This window comes from Lepidochelys kempii, chromosome 5, assembly GCF_965140265.1.
Source record: "Lepidochelys kempii isolate rLepKem1 chromosome 5, rLepKem1.hap2, whole genome shotgun sequence".
NCBI lineage: Eukaryota > Metazoa > Chordata > Testudines > Cheloniidae > Lepidochelys > Lepidochelys kempii.
The window spans coordinates 80711768-80730760 of NC_133260.1; the positions used below are offsets into that span (position 1 = coordinate 80711768).

General features: G+C 42.5%; 1 protein-coding gene across 5 annotated transcripts in view; it reads left to right on the top strand.

Moving 5' to 3' along the window:
* GRAMD2B (GRAM domain containing 2B) overlaps window positions 1–18993 on the top strand; it is a 75427-nt gene that overhangs the window by 11777 nt on the left and 44657 nt on the right. For 3 of the 5 annotated variants that reach the window (XM_073344842.1, XM_073344845.1, XM_073344844.1), the window contains exon 1: window positions 11584–11929. The exons of the other annotated variants lie outside the window; for them this stretch is intronic. In XM_073344842.1, coding sequence (XP_073200943.1) covers window positions 11736–11929 — 194 coding nt within the window. In that variant the 5' untranslated portion in view covers window positions 11584–11735. Of the gene's footprint in view, window positions 1–11583; window positions 11930–18993 lie in introns of those variants that run through there. 5 annotated transcript variants of the gene reach the window in all.

Genomic DNA, 18993 nt, shown 5'->3' on the forward strand with positions numbered 1-18993 from the left:
ATGTGGCTTTCATTTAGCACAGTGGTTCTCCACCAGAGGTATGCATACCCCTAGGGGTATGCAGAGATCTTCCAAGGGATACATCCACTATTCTAGATTTTTGCCTAGTTTTACAACAGGCTACATAAAAAGCACTAGTGAAGTCAGTACTAACTAAAATTTCATACCATGACTTGTTTACAGTGCTCTATATACTATACAGTGAAATATAAGTACAATATTTACATTCCAATTGTTTTATTTTATAGTTATATGGTAAAAATGAGAAAGTCAGCAATTTTTCAGTAATAGTGTGCTATGACACTTCTGTATTTTTGTCTGATTTTGTAAGCAAGTAGTTTTTAAGTGAGATGAAATTTGGGGGTACACAAGACAAATCTGACCCTGAAAGGGATACAGTAGACTGGAAAGGTTGAGAGCCCACTGATCTAGCAGCACTACACCAACCCTCTGGGAAGAAAGGAGGGGAGAAGCCAGGGTTAGCAAGGGTGTCAGACAAAGGACCTTATGCCTGTCATTATCTTTTATTCTTGCATCTCACATCCTTCCTATATCCCACTCTAGTTTGCCATCCTTCGCTGTGTTTTATCCAGATTAGGTCCTGATCATGTAAGTTGGTCTAGTACAGGGATCGGCAACCTTTGGCATGTGGCCCACCAGGGAAATCCGCTGGCCGCGCTGAGACGGTTTGTTTACCTTCAGCATCTGCAGGTTCGGCCGATCGCAGCTCCCACTGCCGTGCAAGGCCAATGGGGGCTGGGGAAGGGACGGCCAGCACGTCCCTCTGCGCACGCCGCTTCCCACAGCTCCCATTGGCCTCGCACGGCAAACCGCAGCCAATGGAAACTGCAGTTGTGTTTACCTGCTGACACTGCAGGTAAACAAACCGTGAGGCTCATTAGCTCTAATCCAGAAGAATTGGCGGGCCACGTGCCAAAGGTTGCCAATCCCTGGTCTAGTAGACCCAGTGTCAGGATCAAGACCTTAGACTGTAGACTCCTTGGAGCAGGTACACATCTTTATTATTTGCCTGTAAGGCTTCTTGGCACAGCATACGTGAAATAGCCATGAACTATGCTTTATAATACAATGATATCTATGTTTACCAAGAGCACTTTTTAAAAGCTATGTAATTACTATTAGACACACTAGGATATGGACTTTTATATAATAACAGCAGGTGTCTGTTGCTGACAGCAGTTGATCTTCACATAGTTTCCTTACTGCACCTATTATAACTGCATAACAACGCAAGCTCCACTGTGCCTTCTCCTTTATGTCAGAAGATTTGCCACAATATCAAAATAAAAGCCACATTAGCATCTGCACATCCAATAGCTTAACGTAGAAAGGGAACTCATTCTTATATAACTGTGTCATTGTGATCAGAGGCCATACTAAATACCTTACTATAAAATAAACAATGAGGAGTACTTGTGGCACCTTACAGACTAACAAATTTATCTGGGCATAAGCTTTCGTGGGCTAGAACCCACTTCACCAGGAGCATGGAGTGGAAAATACAGGAGCAGGTATAAATACATGAAAAGATGGGAGTTGCCTTACCAAGTGTGAGGTCAGTCTAAAGAAACAGTTCAATTAACAGTAGGATACCAAGGGAGAAAAATAACTTTTGTAGTGGTAATGAGAGTGGCCCATTTCAAACAGTTGACAAGAAGGTGACTCATGGGTGACTTTAATTTTCCTGATATCTGCTGGGAGAGCAATACAGCGGTGCATAGACAATCCAGGAAGTTTTTGGAAAGCGTAGGGGACAATTTCCTGGCGCAAGTGCTAGAGGAGCCAACTAGGGGGGGTGCTTTTCTTGACCTGCTGCTCACAAACCGGGTAGAATTAGTGGGGGAAGCAAAAGTGGATGGGAATCTGGGAGGCAGTGACCATGAGTTGGTTGAGTTCAGGATCCTGACGCAGGGAACAAAGGTAAGCAGCAGGATACGGACCCTGGACTTCAGGAAAGCAGACTTCGACTCCCTCAGGGAACGGATGGCCAGGATCCCCTGGGGGACTAACTTGAAGGGGAAAGGAGTCCAGGAGAGCTGGCTGTATTTCAAGGAATCCCTGTTGAGGTTACAGGGACAAACCATCCCGATGAGTCGAAAGAATAGTAAATATGGCAGGCGACCAACTTGGCTTAATGGTGAAATCCTAGCGGATCTTAAACATAAAAAAGAAGCTTACAAGAAGTGGAAGGTTGGACATATGACCAGGGAAGAGTATAAAAATATTGCTCGGGCATGTAGGAATGTTATCAGGAGGGCCAAATCGCACCTGGAGCTGCAGCTAGCCAGAGATGTCAAGAGTAACAAGAAGGGTTTCTTCAGGTATGTTGGCAACAAGAAGAAAGCCAAGGAATGTGTGGGCCCCTTACTGAATGAGGGAGGCAACCTAGTGACAGAGGATGTGGAAAAAGCTAATGTACTCAATGCTTTTTTTGCCTCTGTTTTCACTAACAAGGTCAGCTCCCAGACTGCTGCGCTGGGCATCACAAAATGCGGAAGAGATGGCCAGCCCTCTGTGGAGATAGAGGCGGTTAGGGACTATTTAGAAAAGCTGGACGTGCACAAGTCCATGGGGCCGGACGAGTTGCATCCGAGAGTGCTGAAGGAATTGGCGGCTGTGATTGCAGAGCCACTGGCCATTATCTTTGAAAACTCGTGGCGAACCGGGGAAGTCCCGGATGACTGGAAAAAGGCTAATGTAGTGCCAATCTTTAAAAAAGGGAAGAAGGAAGATCCTGGGAACTACAGGCCAGTCAGCCTCACCTCAGTCCCTGGAAAAATCATGGAGCAGGTCCTCAAAGAATCAATCCTGAAGCACTTGCATGAGAGGAAAGTGATCAGGAACAGCCAGCATGGATTCACCAAGGGAAGGTCATGCCTGACTAATCTAATCGCCTTTTATGATGAGATTACTGGTTCTGTGGATGAAGGGAAAGCAGTGGATGTATTGTTTCTTGACTTTAGCAAAGCTTTTGACACGGTCTCCCATAGTATTCTTGTCAGCAAGTTAAGGAAGTATGGGCTGGATGAATGCACAATAAGGTGGGTAGAAAGCTGGCTAAATTGTCGGGCTCAACGGGTAGTGATCAATGGCTCCATGTCTAGTTGGCAGCCGGTATCAAGTGGAGTGCCCCAAGGGTCGGTCCTGGGGCCGGTTTTATTCAATATCTTCATAAATGATCTGGAGGATGGTGTGGATTGCACTCTCAGCAAATTTGCGGATGATACTAAACTGGGAGGAGTGGTAGATACGCTGGAGGGGAGGGATAGGATACAGAAGGACCTAGACCAATTGGAAGATTGGGCCAAAAGGAACCTGATGAGGTTCAATAAGGATAAGTGCAGGGTCCTGCACTTAGGACGGAAGAACCCAATGCACAGCTACAGACTAGGGACCGAATGGCTAGGCAGCAGTTCTGCAGAAAAGGACCTAGGGGTGACAGTGGACGAGAAGCTGGATATGAGTCAGCAGTGTGCCCTTGTTGCCAAGAAGGCCAATGGCATTTTGGGATGTATAAGTAGGGGCATAGCGAGCAGATCGAGGGACGTGATCGTTCCCCTCTATTCGACATTGGTGAGGCCTCATCTGGAGTACTGTGTCCAGTTTTGGGCCCCACACTTCAAGAAGGATGTGGATAAATTGGAGAGAGTCCAGCGAAGGGCAACAAAAATGATTAGGGGACTGGAACACATGAGTTATGAGGAGAGGCTGAGGGAACGGGGATTGTTTAGCCTGCAGAAGAGAAGAATGAGGGGGGATTTGATAGCTGCTTTCAACTACCTGAAAGGGGGTTCCAAAGAGGATGGCTCTAGACTGTTCTCAATGGTAGCAGATGACAGAACGAGGAGTAATGGTCTCAAGTTGCAGTGGGGGAGGTTTAGATTGGATATTAGGAAAAACTTTTTCACTAAGAGGGTGGTGAAACACTGGAATGCGTTACCTAGGGAGGTGGTAGAATCTCCTTCCTTAGAGGTTTTTAAGGTCAGGCTTGACAAAGCCCTGGCTGGGATGATTTAACTGGGAATTGGTCCTGCTTTGAGCAGGGGGTTGGACTAGATGACCTTCTGGGGTCCCTTCCAACCCTGATATTCTATGATTCTATGATTCTATGATTCTAAGGTAAGGGACACCATCATAGGACCTAACCACATCAGCCACACCATCAGGGGCTCGTTCACCTGCACATCTACCAATGTGATATATGCCATCATGTGCCAGCAATGCCCCTCTGCCATGTACATTGGTCAAACCGGACAGTCTCTACACAAAAGAATAAATGGACACAAATCTGACATCAGAAATTATAACATTCAAAAACCAGTAGGAGAACACTTCAATCTCCCTGGTCACTCAATAACAGACCTACCATTAATTGTATTGTCTCATTAGACTGACCTCACACTTGGTAAGGCAACTCCCATCTTTTCATGTATTTATACCTATTCCTGTATTTTCCACTCCATGCATCTGATGAAGAAGGTTCTAGCCCATGAAAGCTTATGCCCAAATAAATTTGTTAGTCTCTAAGGTGCCACAAAGACTCCTCGTTGTTTTTGCTGATACAGACTAACATGGCTGCTACTCTGAAACCTGTTACTGTAGAATGTATTTGTTGCACCAACCATTCCCTGACAAGACCTGGTTACAGATTTATATATATATAGTCTAGTGCCTGGATTATTTTCAATTCTAGATTTTACATTTTCATTGTAATGAAAAGGCATTGTGTGAAGGCTGTCACATAGCATTTTGTCAATGAAATGGCGTGCACTGAGAATTTGCCAAGAGCCGTTTCCTGAGTAAGATGATGTGCCATGGAACAAAGTGCTACCACCTATTTGTGAGCGGAGATTGGGGATACATTTTCCAATGTCTAGTTTGCAGACACCAGTTTATCTGAGTACAAGCATCTTGTTCAGCTTGTGCCTAATTTTGAAGCTGTAGCCCGCAGAGGCTTGGGTTTCCTGAAAAATTATGTTTTGCTAGAGAGTCACCTCTAATTAATTTAGACATGAGAACTAAGTTAGTTTCAAGCAGCTACAAACTAACCTCCAAGGAAACAGAAGCAGATTTTTAAAATATGAAAGCATTGTAATTATTATCCTCTCCACTAAGTCATTTCCAAGCTGTCATAAAAATAAAGGGAAGGATAACCACCTTTCTGTATACAGTGCTATAAAATCCCTCCTGACCAGAGGCAAAACCCTTTCACCTGTAAAGGGTTAAGAAGTTAAGATAACCTCACTGGCACCTGACCAAAATGACCAATGAGGAGACACGATACTCTCAAAGCAGGAGAGGGGAGAAACAAAGGGTTCGTCTGTCTGTGTGATGCTTTTGCCGGGAACAGATCAGGAATGCAGTCTCAGAACTTCTGTTAGTTAGTAAGTAATCTAGCTAGAAATGCGTTAGATTTCCTTTTGTTTAATGGCTGGTAAAATAAGCTGTGCTGGATGGAATGTATATTCCTGTTTTTGTGTCTTTTTGTAACTTAAGGTTTTGCCTAGAGAGATTCTCTATGTTTTGAATTTGATTACCTTGTAAGGTATTTACCATCCTGATTTTACAGAAGTGATTCTTTTACTTTTTCTTTAATTAAAATTCTTCTTTTAAGAACCTGATTGATTTTTCATTGTTCTTAACATCCAAGGGTTTGGGTCTGTGTTCACCTATGCAAATTGGTGAGGATTTTTATCAAGCCTTCCCCAGGAAAGGGGGTGTAGGGCTTGGGGGGATATTTTGAGGGAAGACGTCTCCAAGTGGGCCCTTTCCCTGTTCTTTGTTTAACACGCTTAGTGGTGGCAGCATAGAGTTCAAGGACAAGGCAAAGTTTGTACCTTGGGGAAGTTTTTAACCTAAGCTGGTAAGAATAAGCTTAGGGGGTCTTTCATGCAGGTCCCCATATCTGTACCCTAGAGTTCAGAGTGGGGAAGGACCTTGACACAAGCTATTCCCTTTCCCCCACCACACATACAAAATCACAACATATAGGCATTATGCAAAGAGCACCACATATACATTCAGGCTAGATGGTTTATTTTAGGTTAAGAAAAATCTAATGTACGTATATGGGCACCTATCACTATGATATTTGAGCACTTCAGTCTTCAGCTTATCTATACTCACATGCCCCTGTAAGTTAGGGAAGTATTGTTATCCCCATTTTAGAGATGGGGATTTGAAGCTCAGAGAATAAGGGGCAGATTTTTAAAAGTGACTTGCCCAAGGTCACACAGCAAATCTGTGGCAGAGCAGGGTCTAGGTCTCCTCAATTAAAAGTTAATGCCCTAACCACTGGACCATCCTTTCTAGAAAAGAAGAAGTGTAAATTTTCCACCAGAGAGAAAGCAGAGTACATCCCTCATTCTAAGTCCCCGCTCCTTAAACAGTTTCACAGTCCTGGTTCTGGTAGACAAACATCTCACGTTTAAAGATTCTGTATATAGAAAGCTATGTAGCTACCTACAACATGGACATCTCTTAGGGTACATCTACACTACATACCCACGGTAGCTCTGATTGAGCTAGTGTGCTAAACGTAGAGTGTAGCTGTGGCAGCATAAGAAACAGGAGAGGCAAGCTGCCCTGAGTAGTATCCATCTGAGAGCAAAGACACATAGTTAGGGCAAGCAGCCACTCACTCCGGTGGCTATACTCTATTTTTAGCACTCTAGGTTGACCAGAACTAGAGCAGGTATGTCTTCTTGAGCAGGAAATCACACCCCCAGCTCAACGTGTAAACAAACCCTCCAAAAAAATAAAGGTTACATTTGTCTAAGTATTGGAAGGTCAGGGGCCAAGTTCACAGCTGATGAAAATCAGCATAGCTCCATTGACATCGGTGAAGATACACCAATATATACAAACCAGGAATCTTGCCCTGGATTTTTAATCTGGTCTTTAGAGTCTCCAGAATTAGCTTTGAAATTTCAACAAAACAGCAGGTTCTCTCACTAGATTTCTGGAACTTCCTTCTTCCATTTGGCCTCAACATACTCTCCTAGAGAGAAACTATTCTTAATGTTGGCACTTTCACTTCTGTTTTCAGATGTGCTGATCCATACAGACATTTAAAATAATTCCAGAGGCAGTGTATTAACTAAGGCCACCAATTTTCAGACTTGGGTGCCTAAAATAAAGTCATGTTAAGTTGCAACCTTCCAGAAAGAGTATTTTATGTAACTTCTCTTTGTGTATGCCATGAATGTAACAATCTAAACTGCACACATGCAGAAAGCCTGTTGGGCTGCAGCCTGGGCTTGTAGCCATTGCTGTAGGGCAGCAGTAGGCTTGGACTACCACTGCTGAGTTCCTCTTCCCACTGTAGGCCATGTTCCATTTTTCCTCTAGTGTAGGGTGTGCCCAGAATCCTACTCCAATTACCACATATAAGCAGGTAAAATTCCCATCTTACTCTGAACAATATAAACACACTAGCTATAGGCTAAAGGTTACCACTTCATATATTTGCCTTTATTTTTAAATTAAATTAAACAACAAATCAGCTACAAAATGTACCCTAAACTTCATCCTATGCTTTCTCCACAAGTATATTCATAAATTGATTTTCCTCCCCCAAGCTTCTCTGTTTCCTCTCTACTCAGAGAGGCACCTGCCGTTTCAATTCCCCTGGATTAGAGCTAATGAGCCTCACCTGGTCAGGCTAGCAGCATGAGATTGCAACAGAAGCCTTGCATCTCCCTGCAGAATCCTAGAGCTCATTCTGTCCCAGCAAGTCTGAATTCTGTAACAGCTTCATAGTATGCATAGTTATTCTTACACATAGTATACTTCATAGACTAATACTTAGTCCTGCCATGAGTGCAGGGGACTGGATTAGATAACCTCTTTCAGTCCTATGATTCTATTACAGAAACTTTTCTTTTACTAGATTAATAAATATTTAATAACAATACTCAGTACTTTCATAGTACTTTACATTTCTAACTGTTGTATAAATACTAACTAATGAATGGATCTTCACCACAACCTTGATGATTGGTTAGCATTATTATCCACATTTTTAAAACAAGAAAAATAAGGCACTAACTGAGGTTAAGAGACTTTTTCAAGGCTAGTCAGCAAGGGGTCTGATCTTGCAGCTCACTTGAGCTGTCTTGTTGAAATCAGAGAGACAAAGTAGATGAGATGTCATAAATATAAAGGGAAGGCTAACCACCTTTAAATCCCTCTTGGCCAGAGGAAAAAACCCTTTCACCTGTAAAGGGTTAAGAAGCTAGGATAACCTCGCTGGCACCTGACCAAAATGACCAATGAGGAGACAAGATACTTTTAAAGCTGGAAGGGGGGAGAAACAAAGGGTTCTCTCTGTCTGTCGCTTTTGCCAGGATCAGAGCAGGAATGCAGGTCAGAACTCCTGTAAAGGGCTAATAAACAAAACAGAAACCAATGCATATCTAACTAGATTGCTTAAATGGATGATAAAATAAGTTGTGCTGAATGGAATGTATATTCCTGTTTTTGTAACTTAAGCTTTTGTGTAGAGGGATTCTCTATGTTTTGAATCTGATTACCCTGTAAGGTATTTACCATCCTGATTTTACAGAGGAGATTCTTTTACTTTTTCTTCAATTAAAATTCTTCTTTTAAGAACCTGATTCTTTTTCATTGTTCTTAAGATCCAAGGGTTTGGGTCTGTGTTCACCTATGCAAATTGGTGAGGATTTTTAATCAAACCTTCCCCAGGAAAGGGGGTGTAGGGTTTGGGAGAATTTGGGGGAGAAAGACGTTTCCAAGGGGGCTCTTTCCCTGTTATATATTTGTTTGTATATATAGATGCTTGGTGGTGGCAGCAATAAAGTCTGGGGGCAAAAGGTAAAATAATTTGTACCTTGGGGAAGTTTTAACCTAAAGCTAGTAAAAATAAGCTTAGGGGGTTTTTCATTCAGGTCCCCACATCTGTACCCTAGAGTTCAGAGTGGGGAAGGAACCTTCACATGAGGTAATATCTTTTGTTGGACAGAATTTGGTCCAATAAAGATATCACCTCACCTACCTTGTGTCTCTAATATCCTGGGACCAACAGAGTTACAACTACACGGTATACAACAATTGTTGAAATCAGTAAGAATACTCAGATGAGGATGAGCTTCAGGAAAGGGTGCCAAGTCGCAGAAGAATATACATATTTACACTGTCTGTTACTCCTGGAGATATGGGGCAAAATCTATAATAGCTATATGTAATGGCTAGAAATTTAGGCCCCAGTCCTTAACACACAGACACTTAAAATTATATGGAGGACCAAGGTTTTATATAGGCAACCTGTGGTCCATCTAATCCAGAATCTTTTCTCCAAGAGTGGACAGTACCAGATGCTTCAGAGGAAGCTATAAGAAACCCTGCAGTAGGCTTCACCCATCATCAGACAATATTCAGCTGAGAATTGTATTGGTACTACATAAAGAAGAAAATCTGAAATACATACAAATGTCCAGATCCTACTCTGGGATCCACTAGCAAAGACCTCTTCTTCTGTGTGGAGTCTCCATGACTCTACAGGATCAGGGGTGGTGATTCTGATACAGGCTTAAACATGTATTTATACCATACATTTTAAATGTAATGAAATTGGGCCAGTTTTGTTGGGGATTTTTATTTTATTTTAGTCCTTATAATATACATGTAAATAGATATACAATCCACACTTTTAAACTTATATATAGTTTCTTTACATAAAATACCATATTTTCTACCTGGGCCTGTTACCTATTATGAAATACAATCAGAGATCTGGAATATTTTTGATACTTTCATTTATATTTCATTGGTAGCATGCAGAAGCCCCTGTGTGAGATGCTGCCATTTAATGTTTCTCTCTGCCTGCAAATTCAATAGCATCCTGCTGAGTACAAGTGGGGGGTCTGACATTTGATCCTACTGTATATTTGTTGCATGATATTAGATGGTTTCTTGGGGCTGCCATGCCAACCTAGAGTGTTGCTAGACTGAAGCAGAAAACAGATTTATCTGAGACAGTATAGATGAAAACATCAGCTCTAGTGAGTTATCCTAATATAGAGGGTTCATACCACTGGCACATAGGCAGACTTCTTCAGGGTACTCCCTATATTAACAATCACAGGTAAATCTTGGAACATAAACCTGGGAAGTGCTGAGTGTCTCATGAGAAGTACCCAAAATGTCCATGTTTGCTTATGTTAGAAATATCAGGAATGTAGAGTTTGATCTTCCCTGGGTTTGCAGGAGAACCTTAGGAGCTCTCAGATATGTATATTGTGAGATCTAAAATGCTAATTGAAGGAGCAAAGGTGATGAACTTCAACAGAGACTTCATTTATCCAAAATGTGAATTAGTCATTGAAGTGAAATATGTTCAAATTAAAAAACACACACAAAACAATTAATTTTAAACAGTTTGCTTTCCCTTGCTCAACTTTCACTCTCTTGATCATCCTCCATTGTCATCAATGGGAGATTTGCCATTGACTTAATGGGAGCAGGATCAAGCCCCTAGCTTTTGTGATATCACCATTGCACTCATTCTCCAGACACCATAAAAATTTTCAGTCTAGAGATACCTGAGTTTCTAATGTACAAGCAGGAAAATAAAACCCTATCCCCTCTCAGGCCTTGTTTAGACACCAAAATGTGCTCTTTTTTTTTCCACCTGTAAAGAACCCAAGTCTCTTTTTGTAAATGAAGATTGAAGTTTGTCCCAGTGTTCTTCAACAATATTCCCACTCCTTACCCCTTCCTCCCACTCCCAATTATTATTTAGTTTACTGCCTGCTGGCTGACTGCCACCCTTCATGATGTATAAGTACAGAAGCCTGATTCTGCAACTTGTTACATATGGGAAAACTGTTGTACCTATACATAACACTATTGATTTCAAAAGAGCTCCATGCAGACAGATACAACAATTTGCAAGACCAGTGGTGTCCTTTGTGATGCACTTTGAGATCCTGCAGGATGAAAAACACTATAAAAATGCAGTACATTATTGCTGCTGTTATAAATCATCATGGCCAGCTTATTAGTCATCCAGGTTGGGACCACTGCTTCATGCCTATTGTCTGCTCTGAAAATAAACAAAAATTGGCTCTTTGGGGCAGCAAAGGGCTAATGGCAGGGCCACTTGCGTCTCTTGTCGTCGTTGTCATTCCCATATAAAACATTAAAGGGACCTTTTGTTTAACGTAATCAGGAGGCAGTACCCGATGAGGCAACATCCTGTTTGAATAATTTAAGTTGTGTAAAAGACTAGCTGCCTGGTGTAATCTAGAAAGACGCGTGTGTTGCCTCAGTGCTGTGTCAATTTATGTAACTCACATCTTGAGTTATATAAAGTCAGTGCTTGTAATTATGTTTAACATCATTAAATCGTATTTTATAGCTTCATTCCAATAAATATCTGGTTTAAAAAGTAAAGCAGCTGTGAATTGTTATCACCGTGTTTTCAGCTGCTTGGCTCATTAGTTTCCTCTCCCAGAAAGACTTGTTGAACAGGCTTTCTCCCCGCCTTCCCTTCTGCCCGCCCCCAACTAGTGGTGGGGTGGAGAAAAGGAGGTCTCTGCTCGTTCTTTCTTTTTTCCTCCTCCTCCCTTTCCCTCTTCTGCCTTCCCTTTACCATTGGGTCCCGCTGATAGGACCAGTTTCAGCTTGCTCAGGTTAGCCAAAGACAAAGAGCTGGGCTTAATTTGCTCTCTGGAGTTTCAAAAGAGAGTTGTATGATAGGGAGAGAGGTAAAAGCTGGAGTGAGTCGATTTCAATTGTTGGTAGTAAGGAGTAGAGGAGGAGACCCGCGGAAACTCACAGAGAGCTTTCTGCAGACGGTGCTAATGACTGAACAACAGTCTGATGTGGAAGAACTAAAACCTGTAAGGGCTGTCAATAAAAGGGAAAACAAAGGTGTCCTACTCCTGTAAGTATCCGATGTATTGCGTGAAAAGTCTCTGCGCCTGTTGGCTGTGCTGTGGGCTGAGCTGAACTATCTATACAGTATCAAAAGGAAAAATTCCTGTACAAATTTTACATTGTTTCTTAACTTTTGATACTGGCTGGCTCATGATTCTGCTGTTTCCTTTTACAGCTGTTAGCGCTGGAACGTAGTAGAGAGACTACAAAGTTTCAGGAATGCAGGCTCGGTCTGATCATGTGAAATTAAGAAAGTATTTGAACGCCAATTGCGAACTGTTTATAGTACAACTACACGTGACCAGTTTTGGAACTCAAAGACCACGACTAGAGCTAAACAGAACTTGAGTCTGGCTTTCTTTAAAGCTAGGAGACTAGAATGCTATCTGAGGAACATTGTAAATATATGTATATGTTGTCAGCCGAGTTCTGCCTGCCAGAATTTATCTTCAAGTTTGTATCCAGTGGGAGCCTTCAACAAAGCTTGTATTGTACAAAGTCTAGTCATTAAAGTAATAATGATGTACTATCTTAGATTATTTCACTTTTGTTTTCTAAAAGTGATTTGAATCCCTCCCCTCCCCCAGCTTCAGAACAGGAAATTGGGGAAGGTTAAGTTCACCTTCATTCAGAGTAATGGAACGATGATTAGATCCAGACTGAAAAACCTCTAATCATCTTGTTGTGAGTTTCCTTGAAAGCACAGGTCACTTTATGGGGTCTAATGCTGGTTTGCAGGCAGCATATCATAGTCCTGATTCTGATTCCCCTGAGAACAGTTTTGTACTGGTATAATTCCATTGATTTTTCGGTACAGTTACACAGGTGTAAATCATACTAGAATGAGGCTCCTTATCAGTAAGTGGAGCTGAAGTGAAAGGTCAGAGTTTCATTTGGGGTAACCAAAATGCTGCTTTCCTTTTCCCCGGTTCCCCTAATTTAGTGGTACTCAGTATTTAAGGAGAGGGAAGGGTTAAATGTTGCTTTTTATCCCAAAGTTGGGGTGGGGGAGGTGTAATAACAATTGACTAATGGAAAATGGACAGAAAAATCGTATAGGAGAGCCTTGCAAATCTGCATATATCTGCGGATGTGCATGTCCGCGGACCATGTTTGCAGATCGGATGCGGATAGAAACCGCGCAGGGCTCTAAAGATAAGTATCTCCAGCTCTGTAATCTGTGTTAACTATATCCTTTAGTGGCAGTGATACCCAGGAACTCATTCAAACTTAAATTTCTTGTTCTTTTTAATCTTTGAAGGCTCTTGCACTCTGTATAGTGTGTGACCTTTTCATATTGAGCTTACTTGAGAAAGGGGGGAAAGCTTTAAAGATAAAAAGGCCATTACAAATACAACATTAATAAGTGAGATTGGCTAGAAATGTGTTCCTCCTGAAAGGGTTGGTGTTTGTTTTAAATCATGTCTTCATGATGTTTTTTCACATAATTATTTCTTCACTATGGAAAAAATGCTGTGTTAAAATGTCTGTGATACAGGTAGGAGCAGAAGGTGGAGAAAGATGTTGGTAAAATTTTCAAAAGTGCTTAAGTAACATAGGAAGCTAAGTCCCATTTTCAAAAGCCTTTCTTACGCATCAGTGAAAGTCAATGGCACTAGAATCCAAAGTCACTTGGGACTTAGTTTTCTAAGTTCCTTGAGCGCTTTTGAAAATGTTATCTGAAACCTTTAATAATAATAATAATAATAATAATAATATAAAAAAAAAGCAAAGGAAGACTGTGTGTGTGTGTATACGCAGTGATGGCCAGAAGGACTAGAACTTGAGTTCATATAAAAGTTCAGTGTTTTTATTAACTTTGCATTAGGGAGTTCCTCCTTAAAATTTCTTAACACTTACGACAGCATTCCTTCATAAAGAAGAACAACCCACCTCAACCATCATTTTGGGTGCTGTTTGAACATCCCCTCTACCTCCTCAATATATTTATGTAATTACATGTTTTTGAATCCAAAGAACTAATAATACATACACAACACACTGATCTTTCACTATTTCAAAATATGCTCTTTATCCCCTCCCTATTTAGTCTTACCCCCACTCTGTTTAGTTCAAGATAAGATCCTTGTATGGCTTTTTATAGATAAGTAATTTGTGACATATACATAATTCCATGTATAACTGATGATGCAAACCACATGGAGCACTATCAGTTAAAAATGAACTCCTGTCTGTTTTGCCTGAATATGCTAGACCTCATGGTGGTACTTATAGAGGGAGTGGTTTGCTCTGGTTTTCTTGGTCAAAATTTCCATTGTTGTCCTTCCCTACCAAAAAGTTGTACAGTGTGCTGTATACTGTTTAGCTTCTGCTTACTGCCTGACAGGTGGCTGCATTTCCTGTGTGTGCTGTATGTATGTAGCTTGTGAAGCAGTCTGAGATCCTTCAAACATAAAATATTCTTGAGAAGTTGAAAATACGTGATGCCCTATTTTGCACTAAAATATTGAAGAAAGTTATGAACAGTGTTACTCACATGCCACCCAGAGATTAGAGATCTACTCAAACCAAATAGCCAGATACAAAGAAACATGAATTTGGAAGAGTTTGAATTTTGCACCTTATGGCCTCATCCTTGTTGGAAATTACAGTTCCCAGTTACCCATCACAGATCATGATTAGAGCTGGTCTAAAAATTTTCCAACACAACACTTACCTGTCAGAAAATGCTGTTTTGATGGAATCTAAACAGTGTGCTGACACTTTTGATGGAAACCACATAGGCAAGAAAGCGGGTCATCCTGCCTGGGCATGACTCCAACTTCCTGGGGAGTTGGGCACCGTGGAAAAGCAGCTGTCTATGGAGCTGGGAGAAAGTTGAAAAATTCAGTTTCAGTTCTCTTTAAAATGGAATTTTTCAGAATGTTCCCACCTGTGAAAAATTTTAACTCTTTGACTTTTCATCTGGAGTTGGAACTAAATTATTTGTCTAACCCACTGAAATCTCTCACAAGAGGATCATTCCTTTTTCCAGCCAACTCTAGTCTCAGTCCTGTAAACACTTTGAGGAGGATGGAGAACACGAAAGGCAGCAATCTCATTTTTTGGAAAGGTGTATACGCTTCCAACATTTGTATCTCTGATCCAAACAGGTGCACTCCCAAAATACCCCCCACAGTGAAATGCATTGGTAGAAATAACTTGTTCCTTAGGCAATGCTTCAGAAATGAAAGAGGCATGTTCAACATTTTCCCCCTTTCCATGCAGGGCTGGATTAATCTTTTGTGGGCCCAGGGCCAAACATGTTTGTGGGCTCCCCATGGAGGCAATGGAGCATGGCAGGGGGAGGTTAGTCCCCGGAGCGAGGGGCCAGCCAGGGGCAAAGGGACATGGAGGGGCGGCCCTGCTTCGCCCAATGGAGGGGCACTATTTACAAACTGGCAGTTGCCAGATGCACAGTGGCCCACCTGGCCCTGTGCTGCCAGCGTGCCTCTTCCTCTCAGAGGTGGGCCTATGTCACACCACACAGCACCCCACGCCCAACACTCGCCAACTCCCTATGGCCAGAGGCACCCTGGACCCACTATGCCCAGCATCCCCCCAGACCCCCCCACAAATGCACAGCGCCCTGCACAACACCACCCCAGCCCACAGCCCCACCACAACTGCCGAGCACCCCCCCACAGAACCTCTAGTGCCCCAACACACACATCTGCCCTGTCCTGTCACAGCCCAGCACCCCCCCCCCGCCCCCAGACTCCCCACTCCCCCATGCTCTGCCTCCTGGCTGCACTCACTGGCCCTGCTGGGAGGTGACTGTGTCTGCCAGGCTGAGCCACCAGGGCTGGTCCCAGGACCAGGAATCGGTCCGTCCCCTCTGGTGTGGCACGATCAGCCAGGGTCCCTCAAGACACACTTTCCTAGAGGGGCCCAGTCAAGTCCCCCACACACACACCTGGCTGAGACTGGCCAGGCTTCTGCACCAGTCCCAGGTGGCTCAGCTCTGAGGAGACAGGTGGGGCCCCACAGGTGGTGGGAAGCAGAGACTGCCCAGAGTCAGAGATGCTTGGGGTCCAGCCAGGGGGCAGAGAGGAGCAGGGGGAGCCAGTGGGGTCTCGGGGCGCAGTGCAAGCAGAGCAGGCCAGGCTTTTCTGAGCATGGGCCTGGCTCCATGGAGCCATTGTAAACCCAATACTGTTCCCATGTGAGGCAGGGAGCAACTATATCCCATACAAATGAGGGGAAGTTCCCTGAATCACTCTTGAGCTTACTGACTTCTTACAATTGATGGCCCTGACTGTGCATGCAGATCCATTTTGGTGGATCCCTATTAATTTCAATGGTGCTTTTATGGTGCGAAGGTCTGGTCACGTGGATCTACTTGTGGAATCGGGACCTATGTTTGTTAATCATATAGCAATTTTTTGCATAGAATAATACATGAATTTTAGACTAAATACATACACTTGGACTGCCCCAGGCTGTGTGAGTCTAAATAGAAGATACCTATGAGATCCTCTTCTAGTTACAGTAGCACATAAAATCAAGTGCACATTTGTAGTTTAAATGACACTCCTTTTAAGGGTGTTTTGTTTGATTTTTACTACAGCAATCTTTTTATTTTTGTAAAGCAGGAGTTGGGAGCCTTGTTTATCTGATTTCTGAAAACTCTCAGAGCACTAGACAACATATTTAAAAAAAAAAAAAAGATCAGTGTCACATTAATTGTGGAAGTGTGTGACTTTGTGAGTGCAAAGGATGTAAACAAACCCTGCCATCAAAGGGTTTCATGTCACTTGAAACTCTGTAATGTTGTGTTTTTGCAGAAGCAAGTAATACAATCCTTATGACATTAGATCATGTTTTTAAAACGCTATCAGACCTGTTTTTTCTCTCTCTCTCCCCTTCCCATAAGCTTTTCTGGCAAAGCTTCAATTTTAAGAGAACCTGGGTTTCCTGATACACAGGTGGGATAACACTCTGACTCTATATAGTCCTCATTACCATAGTATCTGAGTACCTCACAATCTTTAATGTATTTTTCCTCACAACAAACCTATGAGGTAGGGAAGTGCTATTTATCCCCATTTTACAGAGAACAAACCAAAGCACAGAAACGCTAAGTGATCACACAGGAAGTCTGTGGCAGGACATAAATCTGAACCCATGTCTCTCAAGTCCCAGGGTAGTGCCCAAATCACTGGACCATTCTGATGCTTTGCTAAATAATAATTAATCTTACAAATTTCCATATGGTGAAAGAAGAGCTCAATTATTAAAAAAGGAGTAATTATGTAATACTGTCTCCGTGCTCAAATATCTGTGCTGGCTTCCCACTGAATATGCAATCCAACTGATATTCAAAACCCTCCATCAGGCTGCTCCTATCTCTCTGAGGCAGTGTGCTCACCATGGCCTGTGTCCCCAGTGGCTTGGGAGCTGTCTGTAAGAGAGACCACCCCCACACTCCATGTGCCCAAGCAGTGCAGTTGACAATCAGCAGAGGCACTCCAACTGGAGGTACTTTGGTTTGTAAGAGAGGACTGCTGGTTGGACTCCTTGGGGGCCCCTTGAACAGGAAATTGGTCCTACCCCATGCCTGTTGGTCCACAATAATCTACCTTCGCTAATCTTGGGGCATTTGTCAGAGCCAGTGTCTGTAAAACAGCACTTGGGGATGGCTGAGGAGTGTGAGGGTTTTGTGGGATCTGAGATATGGAAGCTTTGTTTGGGGATTGGCTTGTTGCTGTTTCTATGAAATGTAATTGTAACTATCTGTCTAGAACCCTACGGTACTTAAACGAGTGTCATTAAATGTGTCCACATTGAAATAACCAATGTGTACGCTCCTCTGGTGTTTGAAAAGCATCCCTCTCTTCTCACTGTGCCTCTGTGCCAAGCTCACAGTCCATGGTTCTGGGATGGGGTTTTCCCCAGAAATGCTGAGCTAAAGTATCTTGTGCCATCATTTCATACGTTAAACTCTTTTTTCTTCTCTATAGTCCTCAGACAAGTTGTTCTCTGAAGCTCTTCCTAAACGCATCAAGATTCCTTAAATTGCTTCCAAACTGGCATTCCTGTCACTGATGTCATGATGCAAATTCCTTGTGGTCATAAGTATCTGGATCTCACGTTGTATGTAATGTATGGAGCCTTATTCTCCTGTCACATACACTTAATTCCTTTGACTTCAATGGAGCCACTCTGATTTATACTGAAGAGAGAATCAGGTCCATGCTCTCTAAATCTGTCTGGGATAGAAAACTCCAGACAATACGCCAGTTAAAACAGGACATAATTGGTTTCTGCTGAACACAGTATGTGGTGTGTATTTGTGACCTAGCGCACTGGAGTAGTAGGTTCTAGTAGTATTAGATGGTCCCTTCCGTGCGCTAATGACAACAACACAGGGACAAATTTTGTCTTGCTAATCGTGGTGCGCCAGACTTTTTAAGAAATGAAGGGTTTTAACTTAAAAATGAGTGCAGGTCTTGTTAGGGCATTACAGGTAGGGTAAGCAAAAATATTCCTTAATACTGAGAGAAAATATAAAAACAAGTGCTTCCAAGAGCAGTAGAAAATAATTACATAAAAACTGTGTGCTGCTAGGAGTAGAGAGAGAGTGTCATAATGCATATCAGATAAAATTATATGTATACTGTAGATAATAATTGGAAACGTAAATATTTCTAGGTTTCAGAGTAGCAGCCGTGTTAATCTGTATTCGCAAAAAAGAACAGGAGGACTTGTGGCACCTTAGAGATGAACAAATTTATTTGAGCGTGAGCTACAGCTCACTTCAATTTCTGTTTGATAAATAATCACGGGTTGGGAGAAGGAAAAAATGGGGGGGCCCTCGTCTGCTGACGTTCATGTGGCAGTACACGGTACTTTGAGCTGTGTGACATAGGGCCATGCAAGGGGTAGAGAGTTTGAAACTGTGGTAAAGACCCTCCTCCCATCTCTTTCTGTATACGTGGGGTTGTTGGTGTGTGGTGTCTTTTGTTGTGAAGGGTTTTGGCAGCTGACTGCAATTTAGTGTTTCTAGTTATGAAGAGTTAACCTGGTCAATCTTCAGCTAGGCTCGGTAGCCGTTAAATGTCTGCTCTT